This window comes from Lepidochelys kempii, chromosome 7 (assembly GCF_965140265.1).
Source record: "Lepidochelys kempii isolate rLepKem1 chromosome 7, rLepKem1.hap2, whole genome shotgun sequence".
NCBI classification, from domain to species: Eukaryota; Metazoa; Chordata; order Testudines; family Cheloniidae; genus Lepidochelys; species Lepidochelys kempii.
The window spans coordinates 123,914,191-123,938,001 of record NC_133262.1 but is presented as its reverse complement, the minus strand read 5'-3'; the positions used below and the strand labels follow the sequence as shown (position 1 = coordinate 123,938,001).

Sequence of the window (23,811 nt, the reverse complement as noted above, 5' to 3'; positions counted from 1 at the left end):
GTTCTTTTTGCTGGCTGATTCCTGGCATGACGAGAAAATAACCGGGGGGATGGGGAGGGGGGGTGTTAATGCAGTGTTTATACACAGTTACGGTGAATATTGTGCTGAGTGGCACTGTTGAGGATGCACTTTCCCACGTATGTTATAACTTACAGCACTCCAGCTCTTCCAGTCCGCGGTCCCCATGCAGCTCTGCCAACGTTCCTAAGTCCTGACCTGCAGCATTCTCTGCTGTTCCAGTCCTGGGTTCCTCCGCAGTGCTGTGTGTCTTGGCCAACTCGTGGGGATCTGGGGTAGACATCCTCAGCACCAGCCATTCTTCTCCTTCAGATCCTTCCTCCCAACACTCCTTGGCCATGATGCTTCTAAAAAACGTGACAATGGTTAGGCTCCTGGTGTGCTGAGACCACTACCTGTCATGCTGACCAATGTTTTCTCATTTGTTCCTTGTATTCCCGTCAGTGTCTCTGAGTCCATCTGTTCTCTCTTGTCTTACGCTTAGATTGCAAGCTCCTGTGTTTGTACATGCACCTAGCACACGGCTGGGGCTCCTAGGCACTGTGATAATACAAACCGAATCACAACGTTCTGGGTGTCTCTGCTGTTTCTTGCCCTGAATGAAATGTTTTCCACGTAGCACCGCTCTTCTTCACACTCCAAAGGGAGATGGCTGATGCTGTTTTGTTTTTTGACAGTTCCTTCGTGACTGGGACAGCTTGCTGTGGACACACATCTCCTCTGAGAATCTGGGACTTAGAGAGGTAAGCATGCGGCCAGACCTTACTGTACATGTTTAATTTTTTGTGGGGAGGAGGAGAAATGCACAGCTGAGGCTGCCGGTAACCTGACTGTTCTCTGCGGTTTGCCAACTTGGTCATTTGTCAGCCATGGGGCAAAGGAAGGTGTGGAGGTGAGATCTCAAGAAAAGTGACTTTCAGTCCCTCAGAATAAGGGGTGAGGGTGAGAGTTTCAGGGTAGACATGAGGCAACTCAGCTTGAAAGAAGGACCCCATGCCAAATGTGGAGCCAAGAGGGAGTGTGCAGAGAAGAGGCCAAGATTGGGAGCATGGTGATAATCGGGGTGCGGGAGAAGGGAGGGAGGGGAACTGATGTCAGAGACAAGGAGTGGGGGAATGACACAAACTTAAGATGGACATATAAAGAACTTCCCCATGGAAAGTATTCCACATCCTAAGATCTCAGTCAGGAACTGAGACATGGGACTCTTAAAATGACTGGACAAAGCACTAGAAAACCGGTAATTGTGGATAATTCTGTATCAGCAAAGATGGGTTGGGTGATCTAAAAGGGCTTCTTCCACCTTTGTCCCCTATGAATCATAGAATATCAGGGTTGGAAGGGACCCCAGAAGGTCATCTAGTCCAACCCCCAAAGCCTGTGAGCTTCAAACCTTATGCCTACTTAACCATGTCCAGTAACCTTTTTCCTAGCCATATCCTAGAGGGCAGGGTGTTTAGTAAATTGAACATTTCAGAAGCCCCTAGCTCTCATACAACTCCTGTATATTCTTCCAGCTTCTGAAGATAAAGAGAAAGACATGGATATCATACAGAGAGTAGGAAATACTCTCAGATTTTGTTCCACAGAATACAGTTCAGCAGAGATGGTGTGAAACTCTTTTTTCTGTACTTGAATTCAGGTGCTAATATGCAACTTCTTTGGTCCTGGAAGTCCCCTTCTTCCCCGGTGCTAGGGATTCAGCATGTATGTGGTCCAACGTTCCAGTGAAAGGGATTGCCTATCCTGTCCTGTTTTAGTACAAAGAACAGACTGGCTGCAATTTTTTTCTTGAGCAGATAAAGGAGAACCAGTTGATGTAGTTTATTTAGCTTTTTCAAGAACAAAGGGGGATATTCAATGAAATTAAAAAGGTGGGAAATTCAAAACCCATAAAAGGAAATACTTAGTAGGCATGCAATTAGCCTGTGGAACTCATTGCCACAGGAAATAATTGAGGCCAAGAATGTAACAAGATTCAAGAAAGGATTGGACATTTATATGAATATCAAGACTATCCAGTTATAATTCATTATAACACATTTAGGAAGGGGTATTAAAGCCTATTTTAAGGGCTTAAGTCAACCTCTAACTGTTAGAGAGCAGGATGAGATTTGGGGGGCAGATTATTCCACATTTGCTACTGTGGTTTTCTTCCCCAGGAACATCTGGTGGTGGCCACTGTCAGAGACAGGATACTGGCCTGGGTGGACCTGGGGTACGATCCAGTTTGTCAATTCCCACGTTTGGAATAGCCCATAGCTGACAGAGATGGAAATGGTCACCGCGGCCAGCATCCCTGCCATGCTGAGTGTTTCCTACTGCCTATTCTCCAGCACTTTGCCTCGTCCCATTTAAACACCCCAAGAAATGGGACTTCTACCCTTGCCTCTGGGAGATTGTCTCCCAGACAAATAGATCTCATTGGTGGGAACTGTTCCTTGATATCCAGCCGACATCTTCCTTTGCTCAGTTTCGTCCCAGCAGTCCTTGTTGTACCAGCTTGTGCCACAGGAACCAGTTCCCCCTCAGCGATGTCCATACTGTCTCCTGAACGTATGTGTAGATCTCGTATCATCCCTGCTTTCTGGTTGCTTTTTGGTCAAGATACACGTTCTGCCCTGTCTCTCTCCAGCTACTGTGCCCTTTCAAGCAGTTGAGTTGTTTAGTTACATTTATCTGAATTCCTTCCAGTTTGCCAACATTTCTCTGCTGTTGAGATGCCGGGGCTGAGCACAGGGAAATGCGGAGCTCTCGTTCTGCGTAACACTTTCTGCTTGTAGTTCACCATGACAACGGGTTGAATAGTGATTTAGTAATTTTATGTGATCACCTAAATGTGTCTTTTCCTTCAGTCTTAATAAGCGGCAGAGGCTAATGGTCTGGGTCTCTGCACGTAGGTTGTTGGGGTGTAGTGCAGCCTGGTAAGGCTCTGGCCTTAGGGCTCTGGACAGGCTGGGTTCCAAGCCTGCAACCGAACGCCACTGAAGGGAAGTTTGAGGTTGACAGCCTGGGGGGTCTCTGTGTACTGAGGAGTGAACAGCACACGTATGACAAGATCATAATAGCACAGCACAGCTGTACGTGATGGGTCTGGACTAGCAGGGAGGAAGGTCTTGCACATCAGGATTGAGGGGTGCTGGCTGAGCTGAGGGTGGGGGCACAGCCGTCCAGGACTGAAATGTCAGGTGGGCTGTGGATTAGGATTGAGGGGCATGAGCAGAGCTGGGTATGTGGGGACCCCAGGGCTGCGGAGATGGGTGGGGTGTGTGTCAGGACTGAGGTGCACTGTCAGAGCTGGGGGTTAGGTTTGGGGGCCGAGAGAGAAGCAATTCTGCCCTTTTATTTACAGACACTGTCTGGACGCTGCTATTCTATAGTTGTAGTTGATCATTTAAGTTTTCAGTTTTATTATATCTTTAAAGAAAAACAAAGGACCTGTCATAATTGATGCTGTCCAGAAATTAACCCTGGCATGTGATCTTTGGTGAACCGGGTGGTGAGCTGTTCAATTCCAGACTGAGGCTTAGATGCTGAGGGGATGGGGGCCCTTTGAGATACCGAAGGTGCGTGGACAGGCTCTGAGACCCTAGCTGGTGCTGTGGCCTCTTGTGCTCATGAACTTCTCCTGGCTGCTCTCGAATGGAAGCATCTGCCAGGAGTGAAGGGACAGGCTCCAGGGGTAAGGGTGTAGTCAATCCAACAGCCTGTCCTAGAGAAGCCCAAACAGATAATAAAACTGTGCAGAAAATAGGATTAAGGTAACGAACAGGCATGAAGGAGTTTGATCTTTCAATAAGGCCAAAGCCTGACTGACAGGCATATCAAAAAGCTGGGACAGCCTAGCCAATGGGCCTAGTGCATCGGGCCGATTCTTCCCTCTTCACCCATCCCAGCTGGAGTGCGACCGTGGGCCCTGTCTGTGGAGCATGCGGGAGATCCCCGGGGTGGATCTGAGAGCAGGTCTTCACCTGCCTCTGCCTCTCACAGTGACACCCCCAGGAACTCAGAGCATGGATCAGCCCCCAGTTGTCGTGTCAATGCTCCTGTTGTCCAACACTAAGCTGTGGTGGTCTCCTGAGAATTCCTGTTCCCTTGGGGTGGGTGGTTTCTTGAATTCTCCACAGCTGAGAGTTGGAACTTGCTACAAAAGATTTAAAGCTAAATAACCGGAGAATCCTCATCTTCTTAGTTCCAGACTGGATAAATCCTTGTCTGATACTTGTAGCTGTTGTTCTTGGCATGATGGTGTTTGGCCCTTTTCTGTTCTCTGGGGTGTCCTGTTGTGTCGCACTGAGGGATGGGGACTAGGACAATGTCTTCACCTGGAAACTCCTTCTGAGCCTTGCACAGGGTGGGCTGGAGTTTGGGGTGAAGATCTCTGTGGGGGAAGGAGGGGCCCTTCCTTCCTTCCCCACTAACTATCTTTACTTCCGAACAGGGTCAGCAGGTGGCATCGGACCAGAGCAGGAGAGGCAATTTGCAGAACCGAGTGGAAGGCAGGGGAATGACCCTTTAATGCCCCGTCACTGGCTTCTGGCTGACACTCCAGCTGCAGGCACACACCTGGTCCTTTCACCTGGCGTGACTAAGAGCCGTTGCTGTCCCTTAGACTCTGTCCTTCGGGACAAAGACACGACATCACGGCATCTTAACGCCTTGTTCTGTAGTGGCTGGAAGTCGCCCTATTGCTTGACGCTGTTGCCACTCTGGTCCCAAAGGTGTTTGGGGAGGCTCTTAGTGCCCTGCAAGCTCACCTTCACAGATGTGGGACGATGGGAATTACCCAACGAAATTCTTGGATGGAAATCCTGGCGGGTCGCTCCACTCAGCCTGGTCTGGGTGCACTGGGGATGCTACAGCGCCGTCCTAATGAGAAATGCTGTTACGGTACCTCCTGGTTTGTGGCCAAACTGAGGGCAAAGAATGTATGGGGAACAGGCCTGCCTCCGCCAGGACTAGGTGCTCCGTAGCATCGGTAATTCTGAAGTTCTGCCTCGGGAGGCGGGCTAGGGCTGGTATCCAGGTCGCCCTGACTTCTAACCCCAGCTGTCCCACTGATTCCCTCTGACTTCCCTTTAGCAAGGCACTTGACCTTTTTCTGCCCATTATGGGGTATGACCCTTCTGGCCTGTTTCCATGTGGCGTTCCCTCTCTGTTCCAGCCCTCCAGCTTCCCGTGCCCGCTTCGTGTTAAACCCTGCCCGAAAACTTGCTTTTTCGACAGGTGCTAACATGGCTCATAAAACTATTGCTGCCAGCCCATTTGAAGGGCAAGGTGCTGTGGGATGGAACCTTCCTCGGAGTCTCCCAGCACACTTGGTGTAGATTCTGAACTCCTTGGGATGTGGCCCAGGACTGCTTGTCTGTCTGGAACAGCACTGAGTTCAGTATCGCTGCTCAGCAAGTAAGGAGACCCTGGGTCATGACTGGCCCAATCACACCTACTCCCTCTGGGATTGTGAGGCATGATCTGTTCCACAGCTTTTTAGAACAGAAACCCTGTCTGCCTCCAGCCATCGCCATCAGCTAACCCCTTGGGCAGGTTATCCAAGATCTGTCCTTTCTGGGGTTCTCTGCACCGGCCTAGGGAGCAGCGGGTTCCGGAGGGACCATTGTTCTGATCCAGTATGGCTGTCCCTGTGTCCTGAACACTTGGAATATGCAAAGCACCACGCTGTCCTTTTGTAAACCTGCAGCGTGCTACTCCCCCAGAGGCACATGGGCCCTGAAACTCAGGAGAAGGCATGTTAACTGAGCCTAAGGTTAAACAGCCGCTGCTTCTCTCTTCCTTTTTAAATATCCCAACGCTTTCCTTTGAAAGCATTTGTGGCAGCTTGTTTTCTTTTCTTTTCTTTTCTTTTTTAAAGAACCCTCTAATTTCTCTTTTGGGTCCCTCCGTCTCGCAAGCCCTTTGAAATCGGCTTTACGCCGTCTCTGACACCAAACTGACACTTTGCGTTTCCCCACTTCTTATCCCTTTATGGCAACAGATGTTGAAATTTTGTATCCCTTTTATCTGTCCCTCTTCGCCCTCTTCCTGTAATTAGGTTTCCCTTGTTAGCAGTACAAAGTGGGCTGGTGCTGCCTGGCCTTTTGAGCCATTGTGTATGAGCACATGTGGGTTTTTTTTTTTTTTTTTTTTTTTTCGGAAAGGTCCCTTCCCCCTTAAGTGGTAGGGGTGGTGTGGACGAAGGCTGCAGCTTTTTTGTTCTCCATTTATCTCTGCCACCTTTTCAAAGTGATGAAAAAGAGCGAGAGAGAGGGCGCACCGAGGGGAAGATGCAGAGTTGCATTTCTTGACCCAGTCAGGCCTCCTGTGCCCTGCCTCCTCTTCAGGTGTTCCAGGCAGAGCCCCTTTGATGTCAGTGGGAAGCTAGCGCCGTGCACAAAGCCAGGTGAAAGTGCAGGGCTTCACAAAAGCTGCTGGGAGTAGAGGAGAGGGGAGTTCCAGGTGTGTGCGCCGTGCACGCTGCTGAGAGGGTGGGGGAAGGTTTCTGCAGGTCAGGCAGCTTCAGTAAAACACCTCTGTGTGTGTGTCCAGGATCAGGTCCCAGAGCAGGAGCAGCCATGCGGGTTGTGCCACCCGAAGGAGCTGTACCAGCAGCTTGCTTAATTTGCTGCTAATTGGCATGTTGACTGATCCAGTTTAGTCTGTTCAGTTAACGTGAGCCAGGTCCCCCTCAGCTCTTGCAGGGGAGTGGAGTTGATGCACTAACAGGTCTCTTCCGTCTCAAACCATATTAATCCTGTCTACATTTGTAGCTTTTCACATAAAGACCAAAGCCACCAGAGCAGCTGTCAGCAGGGATGGGGCGTCTTTATGTTTGTGTCTTCACCTTTCTGGATATTATGATTAAGGACGGACGCTTTAGTCATTTTAGGAATAGTGAGAGAAATTGACCATTACTGAGGGTTCCCAATTTTAAATCTAGTCTTTCTAAGCCTGGTGTCCAATCCTGCAAGACTGTACTCGGTGTAGCCCCACTAATTCACTGGCACCAGTTGGGTGTGTAGGGGTACTCAGGAGAATAAGGGTTTGCAGAATCAGATCCGAGTTATAAGCTGTATTTCTAACTCTTCATAGAGAGAGTTCTAATGTCGAGGGATAGGTTTTGGTACACCATGGAAGTTTTAGATCTGTGTCTTCTGGTAAATTCCACCAAAGTCCTGCAGAAAGCGAAATCTTACAGCTTGGAGAGTTTAAACAAGCCCTCGGGGATCCTCCAGGATTTTAGGATTGGGGGAGAGGGGATCAAACCAATGAAGTAATTTTGATGTGATACATCCAAAACAGGGAGAGAGCTCGCTGGTAGAAACTCCCACCAGAGTAAGCCACTTACGTCGTCTCCCTCTAGATAGTCAAAAATGGATAGAGGTTGCCAAGAGGCGGGAATGATATTGTAGGATGGTAAACATCCTGGCATGGATGCCACCTTTTAGGGCTCTGGAGACAGGGACTCAAAAATGTCTGTAGACCCAGAATTCACCCAACCTCCTACAGTACATTGATTTTGCTGATTAGTTATTGCCTGGGGTTATGCCATGCTGGCGTGGAGCATGTTTGTTTTTCCATATAGCTGGGTATTTCGATAAAGTCTCAGTTTCTAATGCTGCATTGTATGTCCTTTGGATTATTTGTGGAGCTGAAGTCCCGTATTGTCCCCAAAACTCTAAATAAAAGATAATATGGTCTAGTGGAGTGGGGGTTTTTTCTCCCAGCTGTCCCTGCTCTGTGACCTTGTGTAGGTCATGTCACCTCTGTTCCCTTCCCTTCCCTTCCCTGTGTCTTGTCTGTTCAGATTGTACGTTGTTGGCGGCAGGGCCTCTGTCTGGATGCTTTGTACAGCACTCAGTGCGGTGGGCCCTCGTCTTGGTTTGGACCTTCCAACGTTACCGCAATACAAATAGTCCTAATAAAAAGGATGCATTATGCAGCTGGATGGAGAGATCGGATCTAGGTTTTAGTTCTAGTTAAAAGAAAAATAGACGGATACTTTTAGGAATGAAGATGGATCTTCTGCCTTCAGGCACGAACTGATTGCCTGAGAGATCAGGAAGGAATTTCAGGAAGGAAGGAACCTCTCCAGTTCCCCAGGTGACCCAAAGGCATTAACTGAGTTTTTCTTGCCTTCCTCTGAGGCATCAGGCATTGGTCATTGTCAGAGGCAGGATGCTGGGTATGATGGGCCAGCTGTCAGATCCCATGTCTTTTGGACAGCAGCTTCTTGTGCAGCCCCTCTTGCGATCTGTCGGTTAGCTGTATCCAAAGGTATGAGTCTTGTCTGAACATGTGATTTTCCTGGGGTCTGTATAAAAGCTCCCAAACCAGTTCTGGGCTCCTTTGTTCTCTGTTGATGGTGATTTTAACATCACCTCTCTGGGCCCTGGTTGCAGTTTTATAGGCTCCTCCCTTACCAGTGCTGTCCTGTGGCTCTCCATGCATCTTCCCCACTAGCACAATTTAAAGTTCTTTAGGCTGAACCACCTATAGTCCTCGGTTCTCACTGCAGCTTCAGCCACGTCTTATCCCAGACAAACATGGGGCCAACTTCTGCCCTTGGATTTGTGTGTGTCCTGGAGCACAGACTGGCCCTTTCACTCCATTCAGATGTATTTATGACAACTTGACAACACCTGAAACAAGCAAAAAGTGTGTGTGGGGGGGGGGGGGGTGAAAGTGCCTAGTGCATTGATCAATTTCATCCCCAGGAGCCCAAGCAATCTTTATTTTTCCCTGGGTTGAGAGAGAATCAACAGAAGCCAGGGAGAAGAATGGAAAGGAGTGAATGAGGAACCCCCTCTGCCGCTGGTTAGCACTCGCTCATTTCAACAGATGGCTTTGTTTTGATTGGGATTCTCCATCTTTTTTGTCTCACCACTAAAGAAGACCTCCAGAGCTCTGTCCAGAAAGGAGCCATACAGTTGCTTATTCCCACACAAGTGGTGCAAGAGGCTCTGAGAATTCCCTGCCTCTCTTTTCCTCCCCTGGCTTTTTTTCTCTTTGCCCAGAAATCACAGTTTGAGAGAATTCCCCCCCACTCCTCCCGTTGGAAAGAAAGACAGAGAGACATTCTTGACATTCTTTGCAGAGAAAAGGGGTTAAATGTCTGAATTTGGGGGTCACCGTGTTATACAAATTGCAATCTAATAGTTTTTACAAGAACACACGTGTGCTAAGAAAAGGAGCCAGGGACAAGAAAGACAAGGGGACAGACAGCTTTTTTTGTCCTTTTCCCCCCAAGGTTTCAGGCTATTGTCATGTCCCCGTCTCTCTCCCCTCCTCACCCCCGAGAGGGAGACCATTGGTTTTATAGTTAAATTGGTCCGTAAAGCAGAAGGGCTTGGTGCCACTTCTGTTTGTTTTCCCAAATAAAAGCCCCAGCAGGGTCCCTTTTGCACCATCGTGGCTTTATTTGAAGAAACTGGCTTTTTCCCATAGCCCAGCGTGTCAGTTTATCCTCTGAACTTAACCTTACGGGAACCCGGATAACAAAAACTCACAGGGTCCCAGAGCAGGCAAGGTAAAGAAATTGTATCTTTTTATTGGACCATTTAAAGTGTGTGTGGGCCAATTCAGAGAAAGCAGAAGAAAAGAGGGCAACACTCTTTCCCCATCCCCTCCACCTCTGGTGTCACTGCCCCCTGTATCCAAAAGCTTGCCTCCCTCCAGCTGGCTCTGGGAACTTTGCTAACAGGGCACCGTGGAGATGAAAACCGTCTCTGGAAACTCAGTGTGTTCCTTCCCTTTGTTAGTCTCCGCACCTTGGAACACTTCTCCCTACTGTGGCCCATTTAAGATGGAGACACTTCCATAGACTCCTAATCCCATGTGTTCCCTGCTGGGCCTACAGGCCTCGGGTACATGAAAAAAGTAACATCAGGATAACGCTGCAAAGATACAGTGAAAATAATCTGAGTGCAGGATGGGTGTGGCTCCTGGGTGTATATCCCTTCGTTGTATGTCTAGGCCTTGCCTCTCCTGGGCATTTATTCTGCTTCTATTTCCCTTACTTGTCTGCAGTCCCCACTGGTCTCCTCTGCAGGTCACCTGGCAGTTTTAGTGCTCTCTCCAAGTGTGCTAGCTAGAATGGGGCAAACGCTACATTGTGCATAATTTTATTAGGTCAATTTTGCTTCCTTCCCCTGTTGGCCGTTATTGGAGGGCAGGTTTATGACTTTCTTGAATTGATGTGTTCAAACACCCAGATCCCTTGCACTGAATAATTTGTTTATTCTGTAGATCATTCACAATTGGTTGGTTACAAGTATTTTGCTATTTGAAATCCACATTCCAGCTTTCTTGGTTAGTTGATTGGACGCAGGTTACATGGAATCACTTTTCATCCTTGGTTGGTGGATGAGCATAATTCATAGAATCTGATTTCTCAAGTGAATATTTGGTTTATAAATTCAAATGTTTGGTTTGGCCACACTCTCTGGTTTGCATACAATTAATTGTTTCCTTGAACCCTCCTAGAAACAAATTTGGTATGCTGAATATTTGTAGAAAGTGACCACATAGGGGCTGTGGAGGCCGACGAATCCAACTAATGTAAAAAGCGGAACCAGTGAGTGGAATATTGTTTGTAGCATTAAGACCAAGAGCCTGGGCTAAATTTGTCCCAAAGAAACACTGGTAAAGACCTAAAGCAGCTGAACAGAGTGCAGAGAGGTAGATGCTTGCTTGTTTTCGGTTATAGTTGGTTAGAAGATCTTCTGGAAATCCAAACATTACAGTTACAGAAAATAATGATCATTCCTTGGAAGAGTGAAGGAAGCTTTTGCTTCATGATGAATTAACTCTGCCTTTGGGCCCAATCTGACTCCTCTTGATTTTAACAGGGGTGGATTGTATCCTTAGGTATGTCCAATCTTTCATTTTCAGTTCTCTAGTTAACTTTTCGGCCTTGCTACTGTTTGCTTTTCTGTACTTCACCCAACTGGGAGAGTGAAACCCACCTGGCCACTTTCAGTTGCTGGTTCTCATGACCTAGTAATGCTGTTGTGTTCAGTGTTCCAACACCGCAAGGGAAGAGTTAAAAACAAAACAAAACCCCACGGGAATATTTTAAAAATAACATAATAAAAATGTTTGTTTGTCCAAAGGATTCTAAACCAATGGAAATGTGTCAAGGGTTATCTGTCATCAATGTCTGAACAAAATGTTGGTCCTGTCTTAGATGCATTCCCCAAGCCCCAGAGCCCTAGCACCGTGTTCCCATTAGATGTCTCAAAGACCCGTTCCAGAAGCAGAGGAGTCAGAATATTCTTATGTGACAACATCCACTAAATCAGGAAAGTGTGAGCTGATTGGATCTCACCTAGTCCATTTCTCCTAGGACCAGCTCAGGGTTGTTCCTGAAAGTATCTTGTCCAGGCCCAGGACTTTAAATTGCCCAAGCGCTAGGCTTTCCAGCACTTTCCTCGGGAGACCATTCTGCAGGGTGCTGTCATGAACTGGGCTGAGGTTCACAGCACCCCTGCCTTCTTAAGCACTTAGGCCAGATTTGTAAAGGTGTCCAGGGCCCAAAGATGGAAATAGGTGCGTATGGGGATTTTTCAGACGTCTTTACCTGCATTTTTAGGCTCTGAATTCCTTTGAAAATCTGTCCTTTAGAAAGTACAGTAATGGGCACTATAGAGAGCTGCAAGTTAGATAAACTGCAGGAGTTGTGTAGTGAATGAGACAGATGCACAGGAAGAGATGGCCTTGGGACTAAGGCACTGGGCTGGGACCTAGGAGAGATGGGTTCAAGTCCTGTCTCTGCTCTAGACTGCCTGTTGGCCCTTAAGTCATGTAGTGTGTGTCTGCCTCAGTTCTACACCTACAAAATAAGGACAGGGCTTCCTGACCTCCCAGGAGTGTTGCAAAGAGAAATGCCTTATTGTCTGGGATGTGCTCAGGTGCTATGGTGGCCTATAACAAAAGGAAAAGGGTCCTTGTGTAGTGCTGGGTTTGGGTGATGTGCAGGATGAGATCGCTCCCTGAACATCACACTGGCTGCAGCCTCGTTCACTGAGCAATGCCCATCCAGTGCCCTGAACAAAGCAGGAGTCCTGTAGGGGGGAGAGAGCGGGCGGTGATGTAATTACTGACTGTATCATACTGCACATGCACAAGGGGGCAGAGTTAAGGCACCACAGGCAGCTTTAACTCTGCCATTTCCTCACTTGTGAGTGCTTGGCTTCACAACCTTAACTTTCTCTTTCATTTTGTTTTTTTAATTGAACTGACTCTCTGTAGAAAAGTTTGTCTGAAAGATGTACAGAGCAGGTGTATTGTAGAGCGGCTCTGGTAGACTGGTTGAACCGTTGCAGCAATCTGTTTATCTGATGAACGTGGCACATGCATCTTGTTTGTGAATTTTTCGTTAACTGAGTTTTTCTTGAACTTGTTCCTGCTGCTCAAACAGTGTCTGCAGACGAGCTGTTGGCAAACCGTGGGCGCCATATGAACTTGCTGCTATTCATTTCTACTGCCGTTTGATTGGCCACCGTGGCCAACTGGTATGGTTTCTGCTCCCTGGTTGAGTGTAAGGGAAGAGGAGAATGGCTTGTGAAAGTCTCCGGGGCCACTTCAGTGTAGACATAAGCGATGGGAGGGGTTCTCCCGTCACTGTCGGTAATCCAGCTCCCCGCCAGGCACTAGGTTGATGGAAGAATTTGTCTGTTGACCTAGCGCTGTCACCATGGGGGTTAGGCTGGCATAGCCATAACTCTCGGGTGGGGTAATTGCACCAATGTAAATTGCCAGTGTAGACCAGCCCTGGGAGAAAGCAGGAACAGTTTGTGCAAGAGCTAAAGCAGGGGGATTGAAAATTAGAGGGAATTTTAACCTTTTACGACTTGAGTCAGGCCAGGAGACGGGCACGTCTGCTAGAGGAACAAGAGGCTTCTGATTTTGTAGGCTGGGCTCAGATTCCACATTACCTTTCCTTTCTCGCGGTCGCACAGCACAATCAGGCGTGCATTCGTGCGTGCTCTCATCTGCAGAGGCCTTGTCTGTCTTACTGGATTGCCCCAGGCCAGGAGCTTCCTGAAGCCTCTTCACTCTGCTGAACAGGGCGGGTGAAATGTTACACTGGATTAGGTACAGGCCTTGCTGTACCCTGGCTTCAGGGAGGGAACGGTTTCCTTTGAGCTCTGGTGCACCATACAATAGTAAATGTACCAGTTCCATAAACGGGCTAGGTACCAGTTCTGGATAGGGAAGTTTGGTGTCTGAATTTAAATTGCACTTCTTAGAATGCAGGAAACTATATCGTCGATTCCTCCTTCCTGGGCACATGGGCCCTGGACCTCTCGCTCATTAACCTGCAGAACCACATACAGCAAAACTCATCGCTGCAACTTTGCGTTTCCTTAACACATGGACCAGGGGTCACCCAATGACATCAAGAGGCAGCAGGTTTAAAACTAATGGGAGGAAGTATTTCTTCACGCAACGCACAGTCCACCTGTGGAACTTCTTGCCAGGGGATGTTGTGAAGGACAAACGTATGACTGGGCTCAAAAAAGAACTAGATAAGTTCCTGGAGGACAGGTCCATCAATGGCTATTAGCCAAGATGGCCATGGGCTGGGTGTCCCTAAACCTCCAACTCCTGGAAGCTGGGAATGGGTGACGGGATGGGTCACTCGATAATCGCCTGTTCTGTTCATTCCCTGTGAAGTGCCCGGCACTGGCAGCTGTCAGAGACAGGATCCTGGGCTAGACAAACCGTTGGTCTGACCCAGTCTGGACATTCTTAGTGACTTCTACACGCTCGCATTCCTTTCCTACTGGCCTCCTGAAGCTGTAATTAACTGAGGGATTTCCCCACCGGGCAGGGAAGAAAGAGAGAGGGGAACGTCCTAGCTCTGCTTTTGGGTACTGCAGTAATGGGGCGATGTAGAAATACCCACCTTGGAGGCAGCCTTCTCTCGGGAAGCTGCTACAGAGACTGTCCAAAAGCAGGTGAGTGGCCTGGCTGGTCTCTAATGCCCTGGAGTGAGGGTTGGAGCAAGGCTTGGGATGACAGTAGCATCACCACTTCAGATCAGTGCCCGAGCTAGGGGCTGACTCGTGGCTGGGGCCAGGGAAAGGAAGGCCGCTCACTGGTCCCTTTGCCCAGACAGAGCCGTCCCCAGCGCTCTGTCTGGCTAGACCAGGCCGGGGTTCACTGGGGGCGGGATGCTGTTCCCCAGCACCAGGGGCTGGGGCCCAGCTTGTGCAGTGACGTTGCTGCAGGGACCACGTTCTTATGCTGGCCAGGACCGGGCAGTGGGCTCCCAATACGCACCTGAAGGAGCGAGCAGGGCCTCGAGTCGGATCCGAGGTCTATCCCTGGCGGTGCGACAGACCTGCAGGTGACCTTCCCCCTGGAGTAAATCCCAGTGGAGTGGGTCTCAGGCCCCCTCCTGCTCTGCTGGCTGCTTCTCCTATCAGTGCAGCTCCATTGGCTCCTTCCCCCTGTCCCCCCCAGCCTTTCATCTCCTATTTTTAACAAACAAACAAACATAAATGAAACCTCTACAGAGGAGCCCAGACAAGCGCCCCCGAGAGCACGCCCGGCCGCCCGCACATTAAAGGCTCATTAGTGGGGGAAAGAAAAAGCAAACGAGCGGCCCCAGACATGCGCGGGCCGGGTAGCACGGGGGCCCGGTGGCAGATGTTCACCTAATGAATGCGGCTGCACAATAACAAGTGTGTGCAGGCCGGCCGGCCGGGCCAGGGTAATGAATCTACCACTTGAAAGTGGGCTGAGTGCTAGCAGAGGCACCAGGGCCCCACTTTGCACAAGCCCTTCGGCAAACGACCATTTGCCGCGTGGAGAAGGGAGCTCTGACGGCCGCTGAGCCCTCAGATTGGGGGGCGCTTGGCGTGGGAAAGATGCTGAGGGGGTGAACGTCTCGGGATCGCAGCTCGGGGGGAGCGTACTGAGCAGTGAGGCTCATCAGAACATTGATTCCCGCTCCCCCCCAGTTCCAGCCTCCTCAGACCAAGATGGAGGGGTTATGGTCAGCATTCTGGGGCAGAAGGGGGGGGCCTAGGCTTCGCCCGGGCCCCCCAATCTGGTGAGCGCCAGTAAAGGACTGGATGGAGGAAGGGGAGGTCGAGGGACAGCAAGGTGGAGAGGAGAGCGCCGGTCAGATAAAACGCTCCCAGGCCTGAAAGGGTTCCAGGGATTGGCCTTTGGGGGTGGCACTGGGGGGTGCTGCCCCCCACCTCCCGCATATGCTCTGCCCGGAGCAGAGGCCTGTGCTGTGCTCAGAAGCAAGAGGGTGGTGTGAGCTGTGCTAGCTGGAGGCAGGCAGGCAGGTAGCACTCCGGGGGGGGGTGGAGGTGGGTGTGGCGGGGGGCCGGGGGGGGTGTACTCTCCTTGGTCCAGCACAGACACAGCTTGCAATTGTTCCTTCCTGTTCTTGCAGGGTCAGTCGGGGCGGGGGTTGGGGGAGGGGAGAAGGTCTCCCCAACAGTTGGTTGTGGGACAGCGGACGCGCAAGCACCCATGCTAAGCAGTCCCAAGAGCCGGCGAGGGATTACTCGAGCAGCTGGGGGCGCTCAGAGCCTCAGGGATGGGGGCTGCGGCCCAGATATAGCAGCCCCGATGAGCGGTCGGTGTGCTCCCTTTTCCCAGCCGGCTGCCTGCTTCTCCACCGCCCAGGAGCCCTCTGCACAGGAAGAAGCCTGGGTGTCTGGCGCTGGAGTGTGGGGCTCCCGGCCTGTCCCTGGAGGTGTCGCTGAGCCCTTAAGTGATAGTCGCCTTCGCACCTCGGAGTTGGGAGGGCTCGGGTTCAAGTCTGAGCGGAGAAGCCTGAGTGGGCTCCGTCTGCCAACACCTTTCCCCTCCCTGGCCCGGTCTGGCGGGGAAGCGAGGTGCTGACGGAGGGGCAGGCGTCCAGGCGCGACAGAGAGCTCCAGAGCCGCAGGTACTGAAGAGCCAGGGGCAGGAGTAGGCCGAGGATGGCCCTGGCCGGGTAGCTCTCCCTCCCTGCACACCACCCCTGCTCACAGCTGCGCGGGTTCCCACCTGCCAGGTGCGGCACTGCGTGTGGCATGGCTGCTGGCTCGCTTACAGACCGCCCGAGGGCTGGTGCTGAGGGGCACTCGCGGCTGCTAATTCGGGCTTCCTGCAGCTGGAAACACTCTTTGGCTCCTCCTGACGCAGCAGGTCCATGCCAGGAAATGCCCACGCCCCCTCCCGGGGCTCTGCAGGTCAGGCTGGATGATACAACGCTCCCTTCTGGCCTGGGGATCGATGTCTCCACCTGCCCCCTAGTGTGTATGTGCCAGGAGATCACCCCCCTGCATTGCAAACCTGGGCCCTCCCCAGCCAGGTGCCCGGTCCTGCTCTGGCTTCCCCCAGCCTTCCTGCAGCCCGGGGCCAGGCTGCGCGCCTTCATCCAGCCCCCCTTGCACCTGCCGGACCGCTCATCTGCCGGGAGGGGGAGAGCAGCCTGTGGAAGGCGCCACCGGCCAACTCTCCTTAGTAACACACCAAGCGCCAGGAGCGGGAAGGAACAGAGCAGAGCTCTGCCCTATAGGAGCCAGCCCCTGGGCTGTGACCCCAAAATACCCCAGGGACTCGTCAAAGGGTGACACTTAGTGCTGAATACTTTTCTCCCTCAGTGACTAAGTTAATTGCTGCCGTGCTGAAGGTGTGAAGTGGAATATCAGGGCCAAGTATCCTCACTAGAGATGCTGTCTTTCTACATCAAATCAACCTGCCAGCCAGGCTGCGCTGGGCCTGCCGCGTCCCAGGGGCTCTCGCTGCAGGCCGGGGCTGGCTGCGTGGTTGAAGATGCGCAGTGCAGACGAGGTTGCCGCATGGTTTCGCTCGGCTGTATCCTCTCAGCTGGGCCGAGGGGATGACAAGCTCGCCTTGGCCAGCAGACTGAACTGTGTCTGACTCGAAGGGGGCCTAGACAGCGTAGACAGTGGCAATTTCTGAGCTAATCAGAACCTCATGGCTCCCAGTTCCAGACTCTTAGGAAGCTCTGAAATATTGACTTCCTTCCCTCCCTCCCTCCAGTAAATTTCACAGGGGGAGATGTGTTCCTGCTGGTTCTCTGGGTATGTGGGGGCTACGGGGTCTAGTGGACAAGGCATATTATTTAGAAATGGGGCTCTTGCTTTCTGCCCTGGCTCGCTGTGTGGCCTTGGACACCTCCCTGGTGTGCCGAGGAGGGCTGTTTATTTCCAGCCCTTTTAGAAGCAGGGAAGGCCTGCGATCTCAGGGCAGAGTATCTCCTCTTGAGATGTTGGCCCTCTTCCGCGCACGTGAGTGGCTGGGCTGGAGCTAATAGGAGCAGATACGCCCACATAGAAGTCCCATATTTGTGCCCCATATCTGTCACCTCCATCCTCCAGTGCGTCAACTGGAGACCAGGGCCCAGGATTGCGTCTTTCCTCTAACCTCCCTCCGCCCCGCCCTCTCTGAGCTGGTGTCACTGCTTCCAGAAATATCTGGGCTCAAGCTGCTGCCCGGGGCAGCTGGGACAGGCAGGAAAGGGATCTCCGTCTGTCTTTCCTCTCTGCGGTCCCTGCACCGCAGTGTCTGAGCACCTGCCAAGTGCTTCGCAGACACTCTGGGGAGGCAGGGAAGTATCGCCCCCATTTTACAGATGGGGAAACCAAGGCACAGATTACATAATTTGTCCGAGGTCTTTCAGGAGTCTGTGGCAAAGCTAGGACTGGAGCCAAGATCTCCCCCAAGCACCTTCAAGCATCCTCCCTCTCTCTCCTGTGCCCATTGAGCTAACGCGCAGCGGTCTGGGATTGTGTGGGGACCAGCGCTGCAGCTGGGAGGTGGATCGAGACACGCTGCCCTTGGGAAGGGAGCAGAACGCCGAAGCTCTGTGGTGTTGGAGCCACACCGCCAGGCCAGAGCACAGCTCCTGCTTCTCCCCGGCCCGGAGTCTGCAAACGCTCCCGACCTGCCCACAGGTGCAGGGCTGCTGAGGGGCAGATTGAAACCCTTCTTGTAAAGGGTTAATTTATTGCGAGAGGCTGTGAGGACTGAAGGCTGGATTCCCCAGATCCCTCGCCTGGAGAAACACAAAGTCCAATAACCCAGCACCCCTGGATTCATGTCGGGGGGGATTAATTCATGCACTTGATGTTAAAGCTTGTCCGAGAGGTTTGCATGGGGGGGCCATCACTAGGGCTGGCTGGCCTCTTTAAATGGTTGCTAGGGGCCTGGCATCAAGGGCCGGTGTAGTTGCCCACAGTCACGGTCACGGAGGGAATTACACAGCCACAAAGAAATTGTTATTCTCCATAATCTGCTCTTTGGAGAGCGACTGGGGGAAACAGGCCGGCCCCAGCATGCAGCCAGCGCTGTGATCATAGAAGCGTGCTGGCTGCAAAGATCGGGGCAGGGCTCGCCTTCTGATCTGGGGGACACCACTGCTCCAGCCGCTAATCTGCTTTATCAGCTAGTTCTCTCCCGGGACACAAAGGTGTTTGCTTGTTTTAACATCTCCCAGGACTCTATTTCTCCTTTTGTGTGGTCTTTATCCCCCCGACGAGGCTTTAGCCCAGATTACAGACGGAATTAAGGCATTTGGCTAGGATGCCTCAGAACTGTGTGACACTGGATCAAGGAGCAGAAAGTAACAAAATAACTGGGGGGGCTGCCAGTGACCCCACTGGCGGGGCCCATTCTCTCGGCTTTCAAGAGCCCTCCATTGTCCTGGGAACCAAGAGGCTGTTTCAGGCGGTCGCCGTGCGGCGGGGTTTCAAAAGCAGGTGCTCTAAGGTTTATTGTGTCCAGTTTGGATTAGGCCACTAGAAAGAAAAGGAGGGTTTGGCCCCTCCGAGCAGCTGGCCAGGGTCTCCCCAGCGTGGCCGAGAAGCTGCAGTTGGCTGGTGTCTTTGGCCTGTGGGGTGGGCGAAGGAAGGCCGGAGGGTCGAGCTTGAGATGAGCTAGTCCTCGTCTGGGATGTGCCAGGAGCCGCTCGGAGCTTCCGTGCGCTTGATGCAGCAGGTGGTCACTGCCGTTAGGAAAGGGATTCCCAAGTCACCGTACTCAGCAACCCCGGGTGTCTCCCTGTTCGCAGCCTGTTCACAGCCGTTCCATGTACTCCCCCCCGCTTTGGCCTATTGCTCTCGGTGGCTCTGCAGAGCTAGTGTAGCTGCTGAGCTATGGACTGGGGGTCAGGGGCCGAGAGAGGGTACAAACCAGCTGCTTTGTCGGGCTGGATTTGAGGGTGGGAAAGGCATCGTGGGGTTCCTGTTTTGCTCGTCGGGCCAGTGCAGTTTTGGGTTGCAGAGGGGCGTGGTGTGGCTGTTCCCCGCTGGATGGATCTGGGGTGACCCTCCGCCCCCCATGAATACTTGTGTTCAGTGCTGAGTGCTGTGGGGCAGGAAGGGTTCTGAGAGATTGGAGGGAGGGCAGAGAAGATCTGGGGGCTGGAGGGAATGTGCAGCTTGTCCAAGTGCTGAGTAAGGCAGGGGCTGCAAAGCAGGCTGCCATTGGCGGGGAAGTGTGAGGATCACACCTGGCCAGGAACGCGTCTGGGCAGCGCTAGGGCTGGCAGGATGGAAAGAAGACACGGAAAATGCGGGGTCAGTGTCCAGGAGCAGCTTCCTGTGACCGAGAGACCAAGGCTGGGGAAGAGTTTCCCAGCAGAGAACTAAACCATCCTAGTAGCCCTGCTGTAGGGACTGATCCGGCCCTGGTGTGGAGACGGGCTGCACAGTCCCGCTGGCCTTTCCCTCTCTGCAAGGCCTGTGATCCTTCTCCACCAGGGACCAACAGACCCAGTGGAGACACCTGAGTCCCCTGTGGCTCCCCTCCTGTCTGCTGTCTGGGGAGGCTACGCTGTGGCTTTGAGGGCTTCTGCACGCTGTTAACAGCCAGGCCTTGTCGCTGGGACAGCCCCGCTGGGTCTCATCTCCCCTCTGCCCTGACGAGGGCGAGCATGAATAGCTCCAGAGAAGGCAGGGCGGAGCCCGTGCCACCTCCGTCTCCACTCCCCCTCCGCAGAGGGGAATGGCATCGTGTTACCGGCATTGAGTCCAGGATACCTGGAGACCCTGGGACTTCAGGGGCTCTTGCTAGTCCCATGGCACTGGGGAGAGGCGCACGAATGCAGCGTGATACCACTCAGAGCCCTGGTGCTGTGCTGGGAGCAATCCCCCTCCTCTTTCTCTTTCCAGTGGGCAGCTGGCGACCTGCTTGGGGACTGATTTCCACCGAGGAGCCGGAGTCCTGGACGTCGTCTATGAAACGCCGTTCACTCTCCTGTCCTGCGGCTACGACACCTACATCCGGTCCTGGGATCTGCGCATGAGCACGAGGTAAACGCGCCCTGTGGTTGGACAGCCGGGCTGGGTGCAGCTCGTGGTTACAGCTGGGCATCCCGCAGGGACAAATCCTCCGAGGGAATCGGAGGCCAGCCCCAGTCCGGCTTCCCCTGACTTCCTCTGGCCGAGGCTGAGGAGCCGGCGCTCAGCCTGGTTTCTTGCTACCCGGTGCTAGGGAGCAACCTCTGCTTTTCTTTCCCACCCCCAGGAAGTGTGTCATGGAGTGGGAGGAGCCCCACGACAGTGCCCTGTACTGCGTGAGGAGTGACGGGAATCACATGATTGCAAGTGGCTCTGCCTATTACGGCGTGGTGCGGCTCTGGGACAAACGGCAGAGCAGGTGTTTGCAGGTGAGGCGTGATGGACGGTGACATGGGGCCCTGGCCTACGGGCCCAGGAGCCTCCCTTCTGTGCCGGTTTGGTATCTAACCCCTGCCTGCTGGCTTTTCAGTCTGCCTCGAGAGCAGCGCGATGACCAGAGAGCCCAGAGTCCGGAGGTTGGACTCGGGGTCTTTCCCCCCGGAGGTCACAGGTTCCATCTTGGCCTGAGTGGGGACCAGAAGTCGTTCCCATCCGATGGCCGTGCGCTGCCTGCGTGCGGTGAGCTACGGTCCCAAATTGCAGAAACAGTTGGCCCCGCGTGGCCTCCGAGACCAGGCCTCCGAGACCAGGCCCCCTCTCGCCCTAGTGTCTGCAGAGCAAGGCAGAGGGGCACCGGCACGTGGTGGCAGGCGGAAAGCCTCTGCTGCGACAGCCCAGCTGGGCCTCCCCTCCCAGCAGAGGATTTCGGGGCTGCTGAGAGGTGTCAGTTTGATAGCGCTAAATTTGAGTTTCTTTGAGGGGGACCCCCCATGGGAACACTCACCTCTGCAGAGTCCTGTCTCCATTGTGCCAATTCCCTTTGCTAGCCACGATGGCAGCTGGCTGCCGCCTCCCTGCCGGCTATCTGACTCAGAACAGGCTGCTCCAGGTACTTGTCGGAAAAGTGATTCTTGTCTCATTCTTTGCAGAGCTTCTCGCTGTCCTCCCCCACCAGCAGCCCCGTGTACTGCCTCCGCTTCACCACCACCTACCTTTACGCCGCCCTGGCGTCTGCCCTGCACGCCCTTGACTTCACCGCCCCCTGATGCCCTGGCCAAGGGCGAAGGGCCTTCCCACACCACAGCTGCCTCTGGCCGCTCCCAGTTTGGCCGATCTGATGCTCAGCTCAGGGATTGCAGGGCGGGAGAGAGGCAAACGGCCATGGAGACTTCTCAAAGAATTCCTTAGTGGCCAGAAAGCATCTCCCTTGAGCACTGGAGGAGCCAGATTGTCTCCGACTCACCTGCCTTTTAGTTTAAATAAAGGCAAATTGTCCTTCACTCCTTTTTATTTTGTACAGTTCAGGTTGGTTTGGTTTTCTTTCCTGCGGACGCAGTGTGTGTGATGGTAACGGGTCGGCCGGGAGAGCCGCGCAGACGTTCCCGTCAGCTGGGCAGCGCTGCTCCCGGGCGTCTGAGCAGTGCAGAGCGAATCTAGGACTGAGTGTGCAATGCATTTGATTTGGGAGCGGGGCAGAGCCTTGAACAACCAGGAGCAGCCAACCTTGCACCTGCCCCTGCTGTCCTGACTGCTCTTTATTACGGCCTCCGAAACAGAGAACGGGAATCGATCCGGGAGCTGAAACCTCGGCAGGCTCTGGCTGAATCCTGCCAAAGCTCGGCTCTGCCTGCCGGCTAACGGGACTGGCATGCGCGGTCGGTCGGGTTGGGGCAGTTTCAGTTTGCTAAATAAAATGTTAAAGGGAAATGGAAGAAGGGTTCCTGACTCTTGCTAGCGCTGGTTCGGGACGGTGCTAATGCTGATCACGGGGCAGGAAAGGGGCTCACAGAATCCTGCCCTTGGGCCTTCATGGGGAGATGAGGCAAAAACTGATGTTGGATGTTTTGTCAAACCCTTAATCTTCCCCTAACCTCTACAAGCCTGCTCCTGCAACCCGGAGTGGGGCAAGCAGTGCCATTGAAATGGCCAGCTCTGCTCTCTTGCACAGGGCGTGCAGAACCTGCCAGGCTGGGACATCTTCCTAAACAAAGCTTTGCCATTCACCTTCAAAGCTGGTCCCTGCCTGGAGCTGGATGGGGTACAGGAGAGACTTACCCTGTTACCTGCTCTGCCTTGAAGCTGTTTGGCCTCCCTGGCCTTGCGGGAACTACAGCAGCAAAGCCGATTTCTCCAAAGGTGGCCTCACGGGCAGCTTATCAGGAGCCCGGGGCCACACCTATGCGGCGTCAGATGGAGCAGATCACAGATGCCCTAACTGGGACTAAAGCTGCATCTTACAAAGACTACAGGTTCCAGCATGCATTGCTCTGTCTTTAAGTAGCTGGAGCACTGCATGCTGGGACCTGTCTCTGGGAGCGGCACCTCTGCATTCAAGTTGAGGGTGCTCTTGGGCTGCACTGGTCTGTACTTTTGGGGTATCCCTGACGTGAAGGAGGAGAAGCCTGCTAAGCTTCATGCTGTGATCAGCTGAGCCAAGCTCCTGTGCGAGACACCTCTCGTGGTCTCGCTGGTTTGTGATACTGTAGGTGAATAAAACTCCTCCCCTGCGGCTGCTGGTTTTCCTCATTTCTTTGATAGAAATAACGAATTCCCTGTGTACGCTTTTGTGATTGGCTACCAGGAGGACAGGGCTCCAGCGAGCGAGCTGAAAGGACACAACCCTTCCTGCATTTCCTGCCATGCTTCCAGGCCAACGAGGCACCGATCCTAACAGCACTAACTGATCGTTCTTTTCCTTACTCGCCTCGCAACATCCTCTGGGGAGGCGACCTCCTCTTTTCTCAGAGCATAAAGATGAGGCTCTGTCAGACGGTGAGGTCTTCTCTGCAAACGAGGGACCTGCTCAAACAAATTCTCTAAACTAAAAACTGTAGCTCCCCAGGAGTGGATGGGATAGAGCCCCCGATTCTGAAGGCACTTCAGGGTAAAGTGGCTGAGCTGCTAACACAGGAAATCTCATTAAAAAAACGCTCCTGTACCCAAAGGTTGGAGGCTACTAAATGGAGTTTTTCTTTTCATAACGGCACAGAGGGTGCTACTGTGAATTAAACTGGTGAGCCATACTTAGGCAAACTGGGTGAAACTGGGAGTAACGGAAGTACACAACTTCCGTGTGATCATGACTGGTACAAAGTAGCATCTCTAATCGGACAGAATTCAGTTAAATAGTGGAGAAAGAACTGGGGGATCTAATTCATTTGGTCTTTCAAAAAGCCTTGCCAAAGTCCCTTGCAAGAGGCTATTAAGGAGACCATAAGTAACCAGGGGATGAGAGGTAAAGTTTTGTCCTGGATCAGAAGCCTGCCAAGACACCACCAGCGGAGTAGGAAGGGGGGTCACATTTCAACATGGCGGAAAGTTAACAGTGAGGGTGCCCGCAAGCAGGCGGTGTTTCTCCTGTGGTGGCCTTCGCTTCTCTGTGCCATCATTGCCCATTTCTCATTGTCTTAGAATCTGG

The 23,811-nt window shown here is 52.6% G+C and overlaps 1 protein-coding gene across 2 annotated transcripts in view; it reads left to right on the top strand.

Annotated features, from left to right (window-relative positions):
• Positions 1-21,695, top strand: part of FBXW4 (F-box and WD repeat domain containing 4) — a 92,652-nt gene extending 70,957 nt beyond the window's left edge. For both annotated transcript variants that reach the window (XM_073354569.1, XM_073354570.1), the window contains 4 exons: positions 696-761; positions 20,166-20,306; positions 20,521-20,662; positions 21,323-21,695. In XM_073354569.1, the coding sequence (XP_073210670.1) occupies positions 696-761; positions 20,166-20,306; positions 20,521-20,662; positions 21,323-21,439 (466 nt within the window). In that variant the 3' untranslated portion in view covers positions 21,440-21,695. The remainder of the gene's footprint in view (positions 1-695; positions 762-20,165; positions 20,307-20,520; positions 20,663-21,322) is intronic.
• The last annotated feature ends 2,116 nt before the right edge of the window (positions 21,696-23,811 follow it).